The sequence below is a fragment of the Lithobates pipiens genome, unplaced genomic scaffold (genome assembly GCF_037356315.1).
Source record: "Lithobates pipiens isolate NorthernLeopardFrog02 unplaced genomic scaffold, aLitPip1_a1.2 Scaffold_23, whole genome shotgun sequence".
NCBI lineage: Eukaryota > Metazoa > Chordata > Amphibia > Anura > Ranidae > Lithobates > Lithobates pipiens.
Window position 1 is genome coordinate 69,529,661 of NW_027507785.1, and position 19,729 is coordinate 69,549,389.

Consider the following 19,729-nt stretch of genomic DNA (forward strand, 5'->3'; position numbering starts at 1 on the left):
AGGCAATCGGAAGTTCTGGATGTGCAGCCATTTCTTTCTTCTTACCAACAATGGAGAACTGTTCCTTCCACTGACACTGATGATGGGGCATAATTCTTGCCACTGACACCAACAATGGAGAACTGTTCATTCCACTGACACTAATGATGGGGCATAATTGCTTCCACTGAAAACAAAAATGGGACACTATTCCTCCCACTGACAGCAACTATTTCTCCCACTAATATCAAGGATTGGGGACTGTTTACTCCCACTGGGCACAGTCCGGCCCCCCTACAATCTGAAGGTGAGTAAACTGGCCCTTTCTTTCGAAAATTTGGAGACCCGTGGTCTGGGGGCATATATTATACAGAGTTACTTACCTTATTTCTTAGTCCTGACTCCTGCAGCCTTCTTTCTCCATCAGACAGCCATTCCCCATGAAGCCACCGCTCTTTACCAGTCCTGCAGCTGCCCTCTCACTGACGTTATCATGTACAATGCAGGACCATTGGCCCTGCATTGTACACAAGGACACCAAGGACCTGCCCACATACTGAGGCTCGACCAGGAGTGGAGAAGAGCACTGGCTTTCAGGAGAGCAAGGAATAAGAGAAGTATTCCTCTTATTACATTCCCTGGGGAAGCCTTTCTCAACCAGGATTCTTCTTATGCCACGAAAACACGAGCGAATTGTCTGGCGTACTTAGTCCGGCAAACAATCCGGCGGATAGTCTGGCGGACTTTCTACCGAATGGACTTGGCCACACACGGACACACAGGAAGTCAGGCGTTTGCTAGCACGATGATGTACAGTACGTACGACGGGACTAGAAAAAGGAAGTTCAATAGCCAGTTGCCAATAGCTTCCTTTTCGGACTTGCTTCTGAGCATGCGTCATTCTTAGTCCGCCGGACTAGCATACTGACGAACGTATTGTCTTAGAAATACTTTCTAAGTCTGCCGGACTTTACGCTGGAAAAGTCCACTGAAGCCCACACACGATCGAATTGTCCGGTGAAATGCGTTTCGGCGGACTAAGTACGCCGGACAATTTGATCGTGTGTATGCGGCATAAAGATTGCTAGGGGTTCCTTGAACACTGAGAAATTTCTGCCTCTCAGATAAGGAACCATTGACACCAATGATCTTTTTATATATTGGTAAGGTGGCATTCATCCGACTGACCACCAATGTAAGTAGTATTCTCCTCACTGACCACTAATGTTAGGGACATTATGCAAACTGGCCACCAATGTAATGGACATTCTTCATACTGACAACCAATCTAAGCTGAATTCTTACCACTGACCACCAACGTAAGGGACTTTCTTTTCATTCATAAAAATTGTAAGGGCCCTTCTTCCCAATGATCACCAATGTAAGGAACATTCTTCCCAATGATTGCCAATGTAAGGAAAATTCTTCCCAATGATCACTAATGTAAGGAACATTTTTCCCAATGATCACCAATGTAAGGAACATTCTTCCCAATGATCACCAATGTAAGGAACATTCTTCCCAATGATCACTAATGTAAGGAACATTCTTCCCAATGATCACTAATGTAAGGAACATTCTTCCCAATGATCACTAATGTAAGGAACATTCTTCCCAATGATCACTAATGTAAGGAACATTCTTCCCAATGATCACCAATGTAAGGAACATTCTTCCCAATGATCGCCAATGTAAGGAACATTCTTCCCAATGATCACCAATGTAAGGAACATTCTTCCCAATGATCACCAATGTAAGGAACATTCTTCCCAATGATCGCCAATGTAAGGAACATTCTTCCCAATGATCGCCAATGTAAGGAACATTCTTCCCAATGATCACCAATGTAAGGAACATTCTTCCCAATGATCACTAATGTAAGGAACATTCTTCCCAATGATCACCAATGTAAGGAACATTCTTCCCAATGATCGCCAATGTAAGGAACATTCTTCCCAATGATCGCCAATGTAAGGATCATTCTTCCCAATGATCACCAATGTAAGGAACATTCTTCTCAATGATCACCAATGTAAGGAACATTCTTCCCAATGATCACTAATGTAAGGAACATTCTTCCAACTGATCACTAATCTAAGCTGAATTCTTACCACTGACCACCAAGGTAAGGGACATTCTTTTCAGTCATAAAAATTGTAAGGCCGTTCTTTTCAAAGACTACCAATGCAAGGAACATTCTTCCCAATGATCACTAATGTAAGGAACATTCTTCCCAATGATCACTAATGTAAGGAACATTCTTCCCAATGATCACCGATGTAAGGAGATTTCTTCCCACTGATCACCAGACTAATGTACTGTCAGCTGCAGATATAGCAATTATTAGCAGGGGGTCCTCCATTTTAAGAAGGTTGAGAAAGACAGCCCTAGAGTAAAGGAGCATTAGACCTAGGGATGCGTTTTTTGTTCGCTGCTACTATGGGTTTAAGGTGAATGCTGCAAGTTTGAGATACATAAGCTGCTTGTTATGGGGGCATGTGTGCAGGCTCGATCCCGAGCCAGGCTCTGTGCATCCATAGACCCCTAGACACACAAAGCCCCGCCACCACTCCCTCCTCACATGATTTGACTGACAGCAGCAGGAGCCAATAGCTTGCGCTAAAAAGAGGGAGAGAGAGAACTGCTGCAGATGGGTACATCTCTGGATTGAGATTCTCTGCAGTTTCCATGGTGCTGCACATATGATCAGTTACAGTGGCAGCGCGTAATGCAGGTCCCATGGGCGCCACTCCATGTTTTTTTTTTTATTTAAGCAGCTGATTAGAGCCATATACCCTGTACACATGATCGGACTTTCCAACGGAAAATGTGTGATCGGAACGCGTTGTCGGAAAATCTGATCGTGTGCGGGCTCCATCGAACTTTTTCCATCGGAATGTCCGACACACAAAGTTTGAGAGCAGGATCTAAAATGTTCCGACAACAAAATCTGAACATTTAAATTCTGCTCATGTGTAGACAATTCCGACGGACAAAGTGCCACGCATGCTCATAATAAATTACGAGACCAAAGCTATTGGCTACCGGTCCGTTTATCGTACGTGTTTTACGTCACCTTGTTCAGAACGACCGACAACTTTGTGCGACCATGTGTATGCTAGACAAGTTTGGGCCAAAATCAGTCGGAAAAAATCCGACAGATTTTGTCCGCAGAAAGTCCAACCGTGTGTACAGGGCATTAGGCTCTAATAGGCTTCAAAATTGGGTGGGCGCATGGTTGCAGAGCATTGTGCTCGGAGTTCACCCAGGTGTGTTACAAAAGTGAATGAATATTCACTATTCTAACACTGAATCGCCTCTCCACCAATCAGAAAGAGCGGGTCTGATACCCATTTCCGGATTGTCTGAAAGGTCAGGCGATCCTATTGGAGGACACAGGAGACGCTGCCAGATGCCCGCCACAGCCCGATCCCCTGCCTGATGTGCCCACCGATCCCCGATGCCCATGGGTGGGGTAAGTGGACTAGCAGACAACGGGGGATGGGGGGTGTGTGCCCACCCCCCCCCCAAACAAAAAAAATAATGGCCGCCAATGGTAAATAGACCATGCATGTTGCAAAGTGCAGTTGCTCCAGAGCTTAGTAAATGAGGGGAAGCTCTGCTGACTTCCATCATCCAATCGCATGCAAGCAAAAATGCAGTTTTTTTTTTTCCTTGCACGTGATTGGGTAATCTTTGTAAAGTTAAGCTTTATCTCATTCACTGAGCTCTGGAGCCACCGCAATGTTTATTTGCCTTTAAAATCAACCCTCTAATAGGAGATTATTATAGCGCCTACTTTGCGCCCCTTTTGCGCTTCCTTGGCCCCGCCATTCCCGCTCTTCCTGGGACAAATCTGTGATGGGGGGGGAGTACAGATCCCGCTACAATGTATCACTGAAGAAGAACGTTTCCTTCCGGTCTCCATGGAAACCATAAAGCCTGACAGGCGTCCACCTTTTAACCACGCCCCTCTTTCTTTTTAGCCACTCACCGCATGATAGGACGTCCTGCCTTTAGCTTCGCCCCGCCTCGACCAATCCTACTTCGAGTTTTCCAGTCACAGCGCGTGATTGGTGGATGGGCGGGGAAACAGAGGAAGTTAGTCCAATCAGAGTGCTCGTTTTGGTCTCTTTTTTTAACACGTGCAGTCCCGGAAGTAGAATTCGCTCTGCGCTGCATGTGGTGGATGAGGAATCGGTGTGAGTTCTCCTGTGGTGAGATAGTCGGTGTAATGTGTGGAAGGATCGGTGTGTGCAGAACATTCCATAGTCCAGATAGGGGGCAGCTGGGCATCCTGTTTTTTTTCTTGGTGGGGGTTAAAAGTCTGAATTGGCAGAAAGTGTTTATTTTTTTTTTTACTAAACAATCGCTAATGGCCCGTGTACACGATCCGAATATTGTACGGAAACTGTCGTCCCTTGAAGAATCGTACGATTTTTGTATCGTGTGTACACTACTTTCGGTAGCCGATCACGACAGTTCATCCGATATTAATTGATCGGACATGCATGAAAACTTTCCTCCTACGATTCCAGATCGTACGATTTTCGTTTAGTCAGTTGTCTGAAAATACAATACAAATACATTACAACACATGACATCACTTCCGATTTATTTTGTTGTACGAGAATTTTTGTGACATTATTTTCCTACTCAATTTCTACATGTGACTATTAAGCGAAAAAGGTTGTACGATCTGTCGTACAATATTCGGATCATGTGTACGAGCCATTAGCTATTCACACCGTGGCGTTTTCAAAGATCGCCACCATTCTGGCTGCGATTCCAAATCGATGCAAAATGCAGGGCGCACTTGCGATCACTGTTACTTTCAATGACACCCCAATCACAGCGCGATTTTTGTCTCGGCTGTCCTTCCTGATGAATCGCGTTAAAATCGGCCAAACAGAATCACGGGGCGCCTGTCTCCCAAAAGAGGTTCTGCAATCGTGGGAACCCGCATCGCTTGAAGCTTGTCACTCAAAACCAGTTCAGGAGCTACTTTTGAGGGACGTGCTGCATGCGATGTGGGTTGCCACAATTGCAGTGAGATTTATTGCACCAGAACCGCACTGCGATTTTTAGTCACCATTAAAATTAAAGGCATTTCAAATGTGTGCTCTGCTATTTTTACATTCACACCTCGGTGCTTTGAAAATCGCACACAGAATCGTGGCAAATCTGCCGCGATTCAAACCGCCAAGGTTTGATTGCAGCCTAAGACACAATCTGATTGTATAATCTCCATATCTACTGCTGTCAACTATTTAGTACAAGGGCCTCACCCTGATTGGATGGATTGTTTAGCATAGATTTGGATTTATGTTTAAAGTGATTGTAAGGGTTTGTTTAAAAAAAACAAAAAACACACAAACTTGTCATACTTACCTCCACTGTGCAGCTTGTTTTGCACAGAGTGGCCCTGAACCGGGTCTTCTGGGGTCCCTCAGCGGTGGCTCCTCCCCCCATCAGATAACCCCCTAGGAGAAGTGCTCTCCCGGGGGTTACCTTGCAGGCATGCTCCTGAGTCCAGCATTCGGCGTCCTTAGAGGCTGAATGCAGGACTCAGCCCCGCCCCTCGGTACCCACGTCATTGGATTTGATTGACAGCATCGGGAGCCAATGGCTGCACTGCTATTAATCTGTCCAATCAAGAGCAGAGAACCCTGGGCAGAGTGACAGTGCGTCCCCGTGGGTCAAGTTAGGGCTCAGGTAAGTAAAACAGAGGGGTGGCTGAGGGGCCATTCAACCCCTTTAACCTCCATAGCTGTAATCCCGAGTGTGGCTCTAGGTGGATTTTCAGTACCAAAAGCGGTAACCCCGAGCCACACTCAGAATCGCATCGCAGGATCCAGGAAGAGGTTACCTACCTTGTCCCCAGGATCCTGCAATGTCTCCTGTGTGTGTGTGTGTGTGTGTGTGTGTGTGTGTGTGTGTGTGAATGCCATGTCCTCCGCCGGATCTATCACAGTGCCAAGACCGTTCCCTGTGAGCGTTGCCACGCACGGGGACGGAGAACGCCAAATTCAAAAAGTGAAAAACCCACATTACACATACAGTTCACTGTAATCTTACAGATTACATTACTGTATCAAATCATTTCACATCCCTTTTTGTCCCTAGTGCTTTGTCCAGTGCCCTGCATGCAAATATATATACTGTTCTCTCTGCCTGGAAACTTGAGATTGTCCATAGCAACCAAAAAGTGTCCCTTTACGTCAAAGGTGGTTTTAGACCAGCTAGAAAACAGCGATAATAAATTAGAATCACTCGCAGAATTGAGCCATAGTGAACTGTGGGGAAATTTGTCATCAGACACTGAACGTTTTTTTTATTATTATTATTTATAGTTATTATTTTATAATTTATGATTTTGTGTTTCACACGTTATCATACCCGGGATGTCTACTAGACTGTTGTTTGGACAGATTTAAGTGAGTTATTCCTAAGAATTACAGGCCTACAATATAAAACGCCAAATTTCCATGCAAAACAATGCACCGCTTTGAGCATCAGAAATCCGACATAATCTTACCACCAGGGAGGTTAAATCTCCCTTTCCTCTGAAGCCCGATCTCCATTCGGATCACGCTTCAGAGGCTACTGAAAGGCGGTGAGGAAGCCATGTGACACCCCCTCGCTGCTGGCTTTAACCGCACTTTTGCTGATAAATGTGCATTGCATGTGGTTGTGGGGCATTTGTGGCGCTTCCTCATGTGCTAGAGTGTGTAGGGCTCAACTGCCTATTGCTACATGTCGGGTAAACTTAGCCGCGGGCGTGAAGTGAAGCATTGGGACCATGGCATGTAAACACCCCCATCCGCTGCTTATTGCAGCTTAACCACTTAACCGGAAAATTTGCCCCCTTAATAACCAGGCCATTTTTTAAGATACGGCACTTTGCGTCACTTTAACTGACAATTGCGCGGTCGTGCAACGCTGTACCCAAACAAAATTGGCTTCCTTTTTTCCCCATAAATAGAGCTTTCTTTTGGTGGTATTTGATCACCTCTACGGTTTTTATTTTTTAGTTTTTGCTATAATAAATATAAAAAAAAAATAATTCTTCATAAGTCTAGGTCGACATGTATTCTTCTACATATTTTTGGTAAAATTCTAAAACTAATCAATAAGCGTATATTGATTGGTTTGCACAAAAATTATAGCGTCTACAAAATAGGGAATAGATTTATAGCATTTTTATTATAATTTTTTTTATTTTTTTTACTACTAATGGCGGTGAGCAGCAATATTTAGCGGGACTGTGACATTGCGGGGGACAGATCAGGCAATTTTGACACTTTTTTTTTGGACCAGTGACATTTATACAGCGATCAGTGCTATAAAAATGCACTGATTACTGTATAAATGACACTGGCAGGGAAAGGGTTAAATGTGTTTCCTGGGAGGTGTTTCTAACTGTTGGGGGAGTGTACTGTCTGGAGGAGGAGAGAGCTCGCTGTTCCTGATCACTAGGAACAGCAGATATATCTCTCTACTCCCCTGTCAGAACAGGGATCTGTTTTGTTTACATTGACAGATCCCCGTTCTTGCTCTCTGTGACGCGATCGCAGGTGGCCAGTGAACATCACGGCCATGCGCATCAGCTCCCCCACCATGCAGCAGGCGCACGCGCCTGCTATAGCTCTTTAAGGGTAAGTTCACCTTTACAGAAAACTCTGTAAGGTGAACTTACAGGTCCCGCTGACCTGGACCTTGGCAATCTCCAGTTCTAAGTCCCGGTATATCATCCCCTGAGCTGAATGTCCAAAACATCCCACGCCAGGGGGATGTCTTGGAGCATTCTAATTGGTCGGCGCCACCCATGTGATGCCGCTGACCAATCAGCAGCCGCATAGCCGTCCTGACAGCTATAGAGAAGACGCGAGGATGGAGAGAGGATTTCTAAGTCCCGGGCTTCTGACGCGGATATACCGGAGATTACGGCCGTTCAGATCAGCGGGACAGGGAGGGGGACCTGTGTAAGTTCACCTTCAGATTTTTTTGTAAAGGTGAACTTACATGTTAAAGGGGCCAATGTAGACCTACGGCAGTTTGCGGGAACAAGCCGACCTCCAGCAGTATAATGACGGCGGCTGGTCGGCAGGTAGTTAAAGAGGAGCTCCAGGCTCCCCGAAAAGATTAAAAGTCAGTAACTACAAATACTGTAACTGCTGACTTTTAATATAAGGAAACGTACCTGTCCAGGGATCCCCCAATGTCGGCACCCCAGCCGATTCATCCACCTGTTTCGGGTGTATGCGCCGGCATCTCAAGTAAGGGAAACCGGCACTGAAACCCTGTGGTGTCACAGCCAATTTCCTATTGCGCAAGTCGCCCTGCACCTTGTGAATGGTTTTTAGTATGACAATTTCTTGCTACGGGTAACAATCCTATTCCATTCATTGTTTTACCTGTATTACCTGCCCTGTCTGTGCCATGGCATTACAGTAAGTGATTCCCATGAGACATCTAGGTTGTTGTACAGGTCCCGGCCATTTCTATACTTTTACTCACATTTCCTTTGCTGGTCACTAATATATTCCATTTTTTTCTAGGGTAACAATATGATCACACCGGCTTTTGACATCAGCCAGGATGCAGACTTCCTCACTATCACCATTAAAGTTCCCTATGCCAGGGTGTCGGAGTTTGATATCTACATTGACGAAGATGACTTCAAATTCTATGCCAAGCCATACTTTCTCAGGTAGCATTAGTGCTTTTAACTCTTTCGCTGCCAGATTTTGCATTTTATTTATTTTTTTTTTTTTTACATACTTTCTCAAAAAATAATTTTAGGCCTGAAGATTGCATAAAACCCCCAAAACATTATATAGTTTCTGAAAGCAGACACCCTAGAGAATAAAATAATGGTAGTTCCTACTTCATGTCACATATTACCGCAAAGGTAAAAAATACACTAAAGTTAAAGTGATTGTAAACGATCACCTTGTAAAACCCATTCCTTATAAAATTTGAAATGCAAGGCAAAACATTTTTGTATAGATAAAAAAAAAAAACATTATAAATGCCTTTTTTTTATTTTTTTTTATTTTTTTCAAAGTGATTTAATTCCCTTTGTTCTCAGCTGCATAAGAGCTAAGGGGAGGAGAAGCAGCAGCACACTGAGATTCCCATTGAATGGCTGTGTAGTGGAGGTGTGTCAGGAAAAGTCTGATCATTGGAGGAGAGTACATTGAGTTCCCAGCATAGCTAGAGAACTGACCATGGTGTGCTCTTCTGCTTAGTGTAGTCAGTTTTTAATAGAAAAGCAGAGGGACTGGCAGAAACACCAGGGATTTCACACAAAAGAAGCAGTACAAAGAGGACAGGAGACTTTCTAATACAAGTACATGGTACAGCGGGCACATGTCAGGAACTTGAAGTGTTGGGGTAACAAATTTATTTAATTATAGGGCACACAAACACAACAAATTACCCAATATTTTGATAAAATATAAAAGGCAAGGTTGCACCACGTAAATAGATACCCAACATGCCAACCCTTAGATTTGAATGCGCTAGTGAAATGACGACAAACTTTAGTACTCTATATTTTCCATAGGTGACATTTTAAAAGCCCCCTATAGGTCATCAGGGGAGGTTTGGTGCTAGAAATATTGATCTCACTCTGGAACGTCTGGCGATATGTAATATGTGTATCGCAGTAGTCTTTTTAATACATAGGCACCCCCGACGCCTGCGTTTATATATGTGCATATATGTGAGGGTGGGGAGGCCTCAAATATTTGGGGGGGGGGATTTTATGTGCTTGGTTGTAATTTTAATGTTTTAAAACATTGAAAAAACATTGTTCTCTGCTAAATGTAATGTGATGCAGATGGCATTGCAATGCATTTTTTTTTTCCAGGCCATGCTGGCCGGAGACACTGAGAGGTGGACCTGGAAGTGTCGTCAAACATTTCGCTTTCTGATTTGGCAACAAGAAGAGGAGGAAAGTGGACTTGTGTCCTCTCTGCTCCTTCCCTTCTACCCAGCGGCACCCGCTATGTCGGCCCTGGGCCTGCAGATGGGCAAGCAGAGCCTGGGATGCATGGCGGGGGGTGGGGGCTGATGTTTCTGCGGGTTTATGGAAGCAATTGGGTGGCACGCAGCTGTCTGAATGCTTCCACCTGACAGGAGTCTTCTTGTCAGATTTACACATAATCCCAATGTGTGTAAAATCCCCCGATGTCTGGTCCGTAGGAACCTGGCAGCGAAAGACTTAAAGCCTTTTTAGAACAAAATATATTAATGTGTCTCATTCAATCCTATATCCCCAAATGATAAAAAGTTTTTTTTCCTCTTTTGTATGGGCAAAGCCGTGCAAAGAATGCAGTTATATTTCCCGAACTGCATACAGCTGTTAAAGGCTATTTGGCCATCATCAATGCAGTGTATGGAAACCATGGCTTCAATGGAGGGGGGTTGGGCCCAGTAGAGACTGCACAACCATAACCTATAATAATGTATCTGCTTATCAGGTAAAAAAAATAAATCTATCTCTCATTAATAAATATATGTATTGCTATGTAGAAAAATTAAATATATAAAGGTGACTAGGTGCATATCTAATCACCCCTCTTGCTTGTAGTATCTGTTCTTATCAATGTCCAGTAGGGGCGCTCCACCGTCCATCCAGTCTTTATGAATAGTATGGCTGTTTGTTTAGCTCTCCTGCTGGTATGAAGGAGGCCCTAAGGGTTTGCCCTGGAGAAAGAAAAACTGGGGTGCTCACTGGGTTGGGGCATGGGAGTAATTCCCCAGTTGATGGCCCCCGAAGAGCCCAGTGCCTCCTGATTCTACATTTCTACCTTTTCTGGTCATGGGCAAGGAAAGCAGAGAGCCCTGGTGTCAAATGCCCCCCCCCCATGACTGGTGTCCTGGGGGTGCTCCTAGTAACAATATGGCTTTGGGACCCCACTGTGAGAATGAGTTCTAGGCCATGACACCCTTGCATTTTTTCAGCACTATGCCTCAAAGGGTAGATCTTTTGTGTGAGACCAGGGCAGTTTTTGTTAACAGGCCTTAAGGCCTAGCCAACGCACCTGCAATGGAAGTTTTTCATGTTGAATATTTATTGCTCTCCATGAGTGTGTTACTGCACTTATTTTTTGTGCTTTCTTTTTCACTCTGGATGGACGTTTGTGGGTCCTCGGGCCAAACCTTAATTCTAGGGGCAGAATGTATCAGATTCCGTCCCCCTTGAGTAGGGTAGACGTCCCGCCTTGGTGATTCTCACTTCTGGAGAGCTCCTCACCTAGTGCTGAATGGTCAGCTTTGACTGATCATGAGGAGAGGGGTTCGCCAGACTAGGTGGCTGAGTACACCTTACCCCTGCAGCCGGGGGAGCGTCGGGGAGGGGTCCCACTTCTTCTGGAGGTGGACTAGAGACACTCCCTAAGTGCACTTTTTTTTTCCTTTGCGATGCATACTAGCCCATGATGACATTGCCTTGCAGGTGATTTCTTGTTTGTTGACAGGCCTTAGTTCTGTCAGTGTTCATTCAGGCTACATGCTTTATAATGAAATCTGAGACTCCCATTCCCTGAGGGCACATTTTTTTTTCTCTAGGGAGTCCCAGCTCTCCTCTTGAAAAGTATATACAAACACTAACACTGTCTAAAGCCTAGTACACACGAGCGGAATGTCGGATGACATCAGCCAGTTCAATAAAAATCGTCCGACATTTGGTCCGTGTGTATGGCAAACAGTCCGACAGAAGCAGGCTGTTTGGCCATCAGATGAGCATACAGGAAAACCAGCAGCCGAATGGCTGCTGATCAGCGCTCTCAGCCAATGGCTGAGAGTGCTGACTTGAGTGGTCTTGCTTGGACGTCCCTCTGTCAGAACACAACAGCTCATCTGGGGAGATAGCTGTACTAACGTTGGATTGTTAGTACAGCGGCTCCGAACTTAGCTGTCAGGTATTTTGTGTTCAACCTAGTGGGCTGAATGAAAAAAAAATTCTAAAAGTCTAAGGCAGGCCCTACAATATGCAATTTTCTTTCCTGCCCTAATGGATGTCGGGAAAGAAAATTGGTGGATTCCCTCCCACTGTGCTGTTTTCTGCCTGCAGAATACAGTGATTACTGCTGGCTACTATAACCGCAGGAAGTGATCAGACAAAAAAAAAACCCTACAGGCTGGTTGTACTAAAGTCAATCGATGGATCGATTTCAGTACAATCAGCCTGCCCATAGATGAACCAAGATTCGGCTGGTTTCTGCTGAACTGGAGGAATTTAGATCCCTTTATGGCTGGCGTCTAAACTGCCATGCCTTAAATCGCTTTTCAGAGGTGTTTAACAGGTACGTGATGATAGTGTTTCAGCTGCAGAGAGAAGAGAGTGCAGTAAGGGATCTGCATTGGTTACCAGTAGAGCTGCATGATTCTGGGAAAAATGAGAATCACAATTTTTTTTCTTAGAATCAAGATGATGATTCTTCCTACGTAAGATCATCTTTTTACATTATACAAAAAAATTGGGCTAACTTTACTGTTTCATTTTTTTTTTAATTCACTAAAGTGTATTTTTTCCCCCAAAAAAATGCATTTGAAAGACCGCTGTGCAAATATGGTGTGACTTAAAAAAAATAATAAATAAATAAATATATATATATATATATATATATATACATATACATTTTTTTTACTGCCATTTTTGGCCAAGTACATCCTGCAATTTCTGCACCAAAATTTCCATTCGGTGCACCTCTAGATATAATAGAAGTCTGGCTCCTGCAGAAAAGCCACATGTGCACTGTGCTGCACCTGCAGATCATTGTAAAAGCAACCCAAGAAGTGCTAATATGCCCATGTGCATGTGATGTTTAATACACCAACCTTTTTCCTCTTCCAGCTTCTGTTGGCAAGATAGAAAGGAGAGCCCAATATCCAACGAAATACAGAATGCATTTATGATCGTTTTTATTGAAAGTAGCGACAGGTGATTAACCCAATGCGTTTTGAGTCGCAACTTTCAATAAAATGATCATAAATTCACTCTGCATTTCGTTGGATATTGTGCGTTCCTTTTCTACCTATCTTGACAAATGCATGTGGAAACTGCCTGGAGGCCGTACCCAGGGTAGCAGCCCAAGCCCCCAGTAAGGGCTTACCGCCAACCTTCTTTTGAATCTGGCAAAAAACATTAGAAGAGAACTCATTCGATCCGCCCCCACCAATGCCCACCCATACACCCACAACTGACTGAGTCAGTCCAGCAGTCTCCAACCCTAAATGAAGCCTCTGCTGGCATCACTCTCCTGTCTGCTAGAAAGATCCCAGGTGAGGTGCACTTGGTATCACTCCTACTGGGACAGAAGCTGGCACTACAGAGGAAGAATCGGCTCCTGCTCCCTCCTCAGGCTGGCTGCTTCCTCTGCTGCCGCCGCCGGCTCCATGCACTCTGATGCTCTGGGATAGGGGGTCAGCAACCTGTTGATCGCGATCTGAGCTTGCTGATGCCGGAGCATGGGCATGCGCTTCCTTGGTTTGAGGTCAGGAGCCACATCAGAAGTGTCCTTGGGCCGCCACAGGTTAAGCACCCCTGGCATAGAGCAGAGAGCTGAGTGTAATCTAAAACCTCTGGAGGAATAGACCCACACCCCTCTACAGTGTCCTTGGGAAATATGCACAGCTGAGGCTGTCAATCACCTACTGTGTGCTGAAGGGGGAGTGAGGCTGTCTCCTCCAGATTGGCTGGTGTCGGCATTGACTGTCAGAAGTGACTCATGCAGATAGCAGAGGAAGGAGACTGCAGACATAAATCACGCTATATTTGCTTTGAATAGAGGCAAGTACACACTATAGAAGGGTATGCTTTTGTTCATTTTTCATATCAGAGGTTTACAACCACTTTAAGTCTTAAAATGATTGTGAAGTTTTGTGGGGTTTTTTTCCTATAAAAATAACAAACATGTTATACTTACCTGCTCTGTTGCAGTAGATTTGCACAGAGCGGTCCTGATCCTCCTCTTCTCGGGTCCCTGCTCTGTGCTCCTGGCCCCTCCCTCCTGTTCAGTGCCCCCGCAGCAAGTAGCTTGCTATAGGGGCACCCAAGCCGAGTCACAGCTCCCTGTGTCTATTCCGACACGGTGACCCAACCCGGCCCAGCCCCCTCTCTACCCTCATTGACTAGCTAACCGTGATTGACAGCAGCGGCAGCCAATGGCGCTGCTGCTGTGTCTTAGCCAATCAGGGGGGAGACAGTCATGTACAACGCTGGACAGAGGGGGACCTCAGGTAAGTATTAGGGGGGGCTGCTACACACATAAGGCTTTTTAGCTTAATGCATAGAATAAGAATGAAGAAAAAGATAAAAAACCTTCTGCCTTTACAACTCCTTTAATGAAAGGGGACAGTAGAGACCCTGAAACGCGCTGACTGTTTGTGATTTATTGATTTATTTTTTTGCTGTGACCAATAAAGACTTCTATGTAGCTTCATCTTTCTGCTCAACCTGCTGCTGCAGATGTTATGACATGGGGGAAAAAAATGACGTGTTCCCTCTGTTAATATAATATCACATCTGTGTGCAGATTGACGTTACCTGGCAGGATTGTGGAAGATGGGAGACAGAAAGCCGTATATAATGCTGATGATGGTAAGATCGTGTCACATAAATCATGTTTTCCATTTAAAGTATTCAATTTATCTACTGTTATGTGCGTCTCTGGTCAAGATTTAGTTCTTATCAAGGGCTACAATCAGCTTTGTAATCAATATTCATTAGCTTTTTATAGGATTTTGGTTTCCACTGTGCCCAGTCAAGAATATTTAAAAGAGAAGTATGGGGTTTGGTTTTTTTGTCAAATTCATACTTGCCTAGGTAGATGCAGCAACTGTCCCCCGCCAGCTCTAACACTGAGAACTCAGCGATTGAACGCCGCTGATCGCTCAGTTCTCAGGGCTCCTTGAGTAGATAGCTGGTGACTGTCAGCAGCTCTCTATTCTGTCCCCTATGCTCACTGGAGTGCAGGGCTGTGGAGGGGGCAGGGGCAGCTGGCTTAGGCTCTTAGCGGCTTGCTGAGAGGCTGAGCTGGGTGCCGATGCAGCCATGTTGGCCTATCCCAACTGTAAGGTCGCAATCCTTCCGGAGCCTGGACCGGCTCAGCGACGTCAGCCGACAGCGGTCTTCAGCCCACTGTCTGATGAAAATGAGTCGTAGGAGTGCAGAATGAATTGCACTCCTGTGATCCACAGAAGTACAGCCAAAGAAGCTTGCAAACATTCCATGTAGGCAGTTGTAGATTGACCATCATGGCGTCACACAAAAAGTAAACATTTTTAGGAAAGTATGATGGATACAAAGTTTATGCTTTAAAGTGTTTTGTTTGTTTTTACTTTTTCACAAAAAAAATGAAAAGGTGAACTAACCCCCTCCCCCCCCCTCCACCCCTCCGGTCCCTGCTATACTTACCTCCAAGGGTGATTAGCTGTCACTGCTCATGCAGCTGGTGCAGGGGTCCAGGTATTTGAAAGCCCAGCTTTTCTTCCCCAGAATTTCTCAGATCCATCCTGGAAAACTTAAGCGCTGGTTCACACTGATGCGGTGCACGAAACCACATGTGATTCCGACAGGAATTGTATCACATTCCTGTTCTAATCACATGCAATTATTTGCAGTGCGCCTTGAGCCCATTTATTTTGCATGGCTCAAATCGCACTGATCACTGTATTGGTGTCACTGGTCCCCAAAAAGTGTCCCTTAGTGTCAGATTTGTGCGCCGCAATGTTACAGTCCCGCAAAAAATCACTTATCGCCACCATTACCAGTAAAAACAATAAAAAAAAATTTAAAGTCCATAAATCTATCCAATAGTTTGTAGATGCTATAACTTTTGTGCAGGACAATCAATATACGCTTATTGTTTTTATTTTATTTTTTGTTTTTTTTTAACAAAAGTATGTAGAAGAATACATATTGGCCTAAATTGATGAAGAAATTAAAAATGTATTTATTTATTTTTGGATGTGTTTTATAGCAGAGTAAAAAAATACCGTGCAATTGTCAGTTAACGTAAGGCAGTGCCGTATTGCAAAAAATGCCCTGGTCATTAAGGGGGTGAAAGGTTAACTTGTCCTTTAACAATTAAGGGCATCAGAGGTACAATGCGCGTTTGCAGAACACTTCTGCAAATTGCGCATTTTCTGTGTGCTTTCTTGTGCGTTTCCCGAAAATGCCAGGTGTAAATGGAGCCTAAAAAAAAATTTGGTGATAAATTCAAAAATTTACAATTTTTAATATTTCACATCCCTGGTTTACAGTAACAAATGTAATTAAAATTAAACTCCAAATTTGCAACACATTTTTATTTAATTTGTTTGTATTTTTTTTTTTTTCTTGTATGATGGGTTTGCTGAGAACAGTACAGTGAACAGGACTAGGGCACACAAATTGCTATCCATGCACATGGGGCCTGATGACCTTGCTGATGGCATGTTTGTACTGAACCATCTGCCTCTGGTTCTGCATTGTACTACCTGTATGTACTGTGCCTGTTGGAAGAACTGTTTTGGCCCGCTCCTTCCCATCCTCAAGGGTTCCATTTGTTTCTACGCCTATCCCCTCTTCAAGTTCTGCTTACCAGTATGTTGTATTGTTTCTATTCCAGGGGTTTTCACTGTTCGAGTGCCTAAAGAGAACCCAGGACAGCATTTTGAAGGCCTGAATCTGCTGACTTCACTATTGGCACCAAGAGGAGTCAGAACGGCAAAACCCCTTGTGGAAGAAATAGGTGAGACATTTATTACTTAGGTTTATTTTTATCTATCCACATTTAAAGTGGTTGTAAACCACTGGCCTTTTTTTCGTTTATTTTTTTTTTTTTTTGTGAACCTGCAAGGTAAAGCTATAATGTGCTAGTATGCATCACATACTAGCACATTATGTTAAACCTTAAAACGAAGCCCTCCCGCACCGAGAAGTCAGCGCTGCAGGGGCTCCCATCTTCACCCATCTTCCAAGTTTGCGGACTCCAGCTGTGTGACTGGCCAGAGCCAGAGGGCTTTGAAGTAAAGGGCACAGGTGTCCGTTTCTTCAGAGCGCATGCGCCAGTGATGTCCCTGGCAGCTGCATGTAATGTAAATATCTCCTAAATGGCGCACGTTTAGGAGATGTTTACACTACCTATAGGTAAGCCTTGTTCTAGGCTTATCTATAGGTAAAAGCAAAAGATGGCAGGTTCCTTCCACTTTCAAAGGGTTTCCATGATTTCTTGAGATCTGCTATCTGATTTGAACAAGATAAAAGGAAGAGGGCGCACCAGCCTCGTGCATTATCCCAAGGCAATTTATTAATTAAGACAATTTAGAAACTACTCACAAACATGTGGAGAATTATTGCTTGTAAAAGCCACCTATTTGTGGCAATCAGTCCTGGAACCAACAGTCTCCAGGTAGAAAAGGGGAGGACATCGGTGTCACTGCTGGCTGACGCGTTTCAAAGGAGTACCTTCTTCCTCAGAGCCTTGATGGGCTTTAACGTGGATGGGCTTTACAGCCGTCTGTTCACTTCCAGAGCTCACTAAAGGTACAGTCAGATGCAGCCGCTTTTTAGGTATTTTGACAGCCAGCTGGGTTGGCTGTCAAAATACATTAACCATCAGTGGCAGCCACTCCTAATCCATGTACCCGGCCCCTAATCTACATACAGGGTGTCGGACGCATTGAATTTCAATGGGGTTTTTTTTTTTTTTTTTTGTTTTTTTTGTTTTTAAGCACATGATTAGAGCCTGAGGCTCTAATTGGCTTCAAAAAAGGGTGGGCTTGGGGCCAGTAGTGTATTTAGGTTTTGTGCTGACCTAGGCCTGACCAAACTCGAGCACTCCTTATTTAAATATGACCCACCGTTTCCTGTCAAGGCCACACCCCTTGCTGTTTATAACCCGCCCTGAAATTTTCGAGCGGAGACACTAGTCCCAAGGGCCTGGGGGGGGGGGGGGGCATCAATGTATTCTCTTAATTTGCATAGATTTCCTCTCACTTCCTGTTTGGCTATGGGGCAGGAAGTGAAGGGAAAACTCTGCAATGGGACAGGGATGGTATAAAATTAACAGGGGCTATAACCCTCCCTTATTCTATCCAATATGAAAAAATTAAGTGTTGCCTATAGTTCTACTTTATTCACAAATTTCTGATAATTTTATGGAGAGCACTAAGAAGATATAACCATGCCAATGGTGCAGCAGAAAACATATAGCACAGTGAGGAAGGTTTGTGATCCAGGATGATGTTAAAATATATAGCTGTATATGAAGCTAGACTAATTTTCCTCTCAGGCCAGCCCACAAGACTGGCGCTACACTATTAGTCAGCGGAGGCACTTTCCGTGCTGCCCCCTTGAAAGTACTGCCCTAGGCCTGGGCCAGGATACAGCGTTGCTTGAGGCGCAGTCTTAGGACTCCCAGCCAATTGGGTTTCAGGTACCACTTCCTGTTTGGCCTGGAGGAGAACCAATGCCTGTTCGGCTGGGAGGAGAAGCTCTTCCATCAGCAAGCTGGAGCGAGAAGCAGCAGGTGGAGGGACAGCAACAGCCTCTTTAAGCTTCCAGGAGCCCTACTCCGACCCAGCACCACTTTATCATCGGCCTCCTAAGGTTAGGCTTTTGGTCACCACCTTTCTGTCTGTCCCGCGAGGGGAAGGGGGGGGCAACGCCCCCCCAAAATATTGATCAGGAGGGAGCGTCCCAGACAGCCAAGGCACTCGTGCAACATCGCTGGATTGACACGGGCTCAGGTAGGTATTAGGGGGGCTGAGGGGGGTTTCTGCTCGCAGAAGAGTTTTTTTTTTTAATCTTAAAGCGGAGTTCCACCCAACAGTGGAACGTCAGCTTTAAGGCCTCCTCCCCGTCTCTTGTTCTGCCCCCCCCCCCCAAAGTCTTTTGGGACACATGACAGGTCCTAGAAGACTTTGGGATCAGTCACAGAGTGCTGTGGTGCTTGTACATGTGCAGTGGGGACCCGGCAGTGAAGCCACAAGCCGCCACAGCTGAGTGCCCATAGTAAAGATGCTGGCACCACTGAGGAAGAACACAGGGAGAACACAGCTGCACTGGGTACACCTCTGGACCCTGGGACAGGTGAGTGTTTGTTTTATAAAAGTCAGCAGGTACAGTGTTTGTAGCTGCTGACTTTTAATAAACATACAAATGACTGGAACTCCGCTTTAATGTATAGATTGCATTAAAAGAGAAGTATGGTATTTTTATTTATTTTTGTCCCATAATCATACTTGCCTAGATGGATGCAGCATTGGTTCAATGCTGTATTTGTCCCCCGCCGCCTCTTCCCTGATAACCAAGCGATCGAACACCGGCGATGGCTCGGTTCTCTCACCTCCCGGAGCAGAGAGCTGCTCTTTGTCAGTCAGCAGCTCTCCTGCTCTGCTCCTCCACGCTCATTGGAGCGCTGAGCTGTGGAGGGGTGGCTCGCTGAGACGGCTATTAGTCCAGGAACCTGGCGGATCCAGACTTCTGAAGTCGGGGCGACGCGGTGCCTGGACTGATTTCAGTGACGTCAGCAGAGAGCGGACTTCAGACTGCTCTTTGCTGAAAACGGGTCACAGGCGTGCAACACAAAATGTGCCGAGGCTGGACTTCTCCTTTTTACGATTAAAAAAACCTTCTCCCTTTACAACCACTTTAATTGTTCATGAGCTTAAAGCTGGATACACACTATACAATTTTTGTTGTTCAATTTCCTTTTAGATTTACCTTTAACTGTAGTGCAAGGGCTGGCCT

General features: G+C 44.9%; 1 protein-coding gene across 3 annotated transcripts in view; it reads left to right on the forward strand.

Moving 5' to 3' along the window:
• The first annotated feature begins 4,129 nt into the window (after positions 1-4,129).
• Positions 4,130-19,729, forward strand: part of SHQ1 (SHQ1, H/ACA ribonucleoprotein assembly factor) — a 147,986-nt gene continuing 132,386 nt past the window's right edge. Inside the window, exons 1-4 of one of the 3 annotated variants that reach the window (XM_077451830.1) lie at positions 4,130-4,179; positions 8,541-8,692; positions 14,529-14,593; positions 16,605-16,727. In XM_077451830.1, coding sequence (XP_077307956.1) covers positions 8,550-8,692; positions 14,529-14,593; positions 16,605-16,727 — 331 coding nt within the window. In that variant the 5' untranslated portion in view covers positions 4,130-4,179; positions 8,541-8,549. Of the gene's footprint in view, positions 4,230-8,540; positions 8,693-14,528; positions 14,594-16,604; positions 16,728-19,729 lie in introns of all 3 variants that reach the window. The other 2 variants (XM_077451829.1, XM_077451831.1) reach the window with 2 other exon arrangements.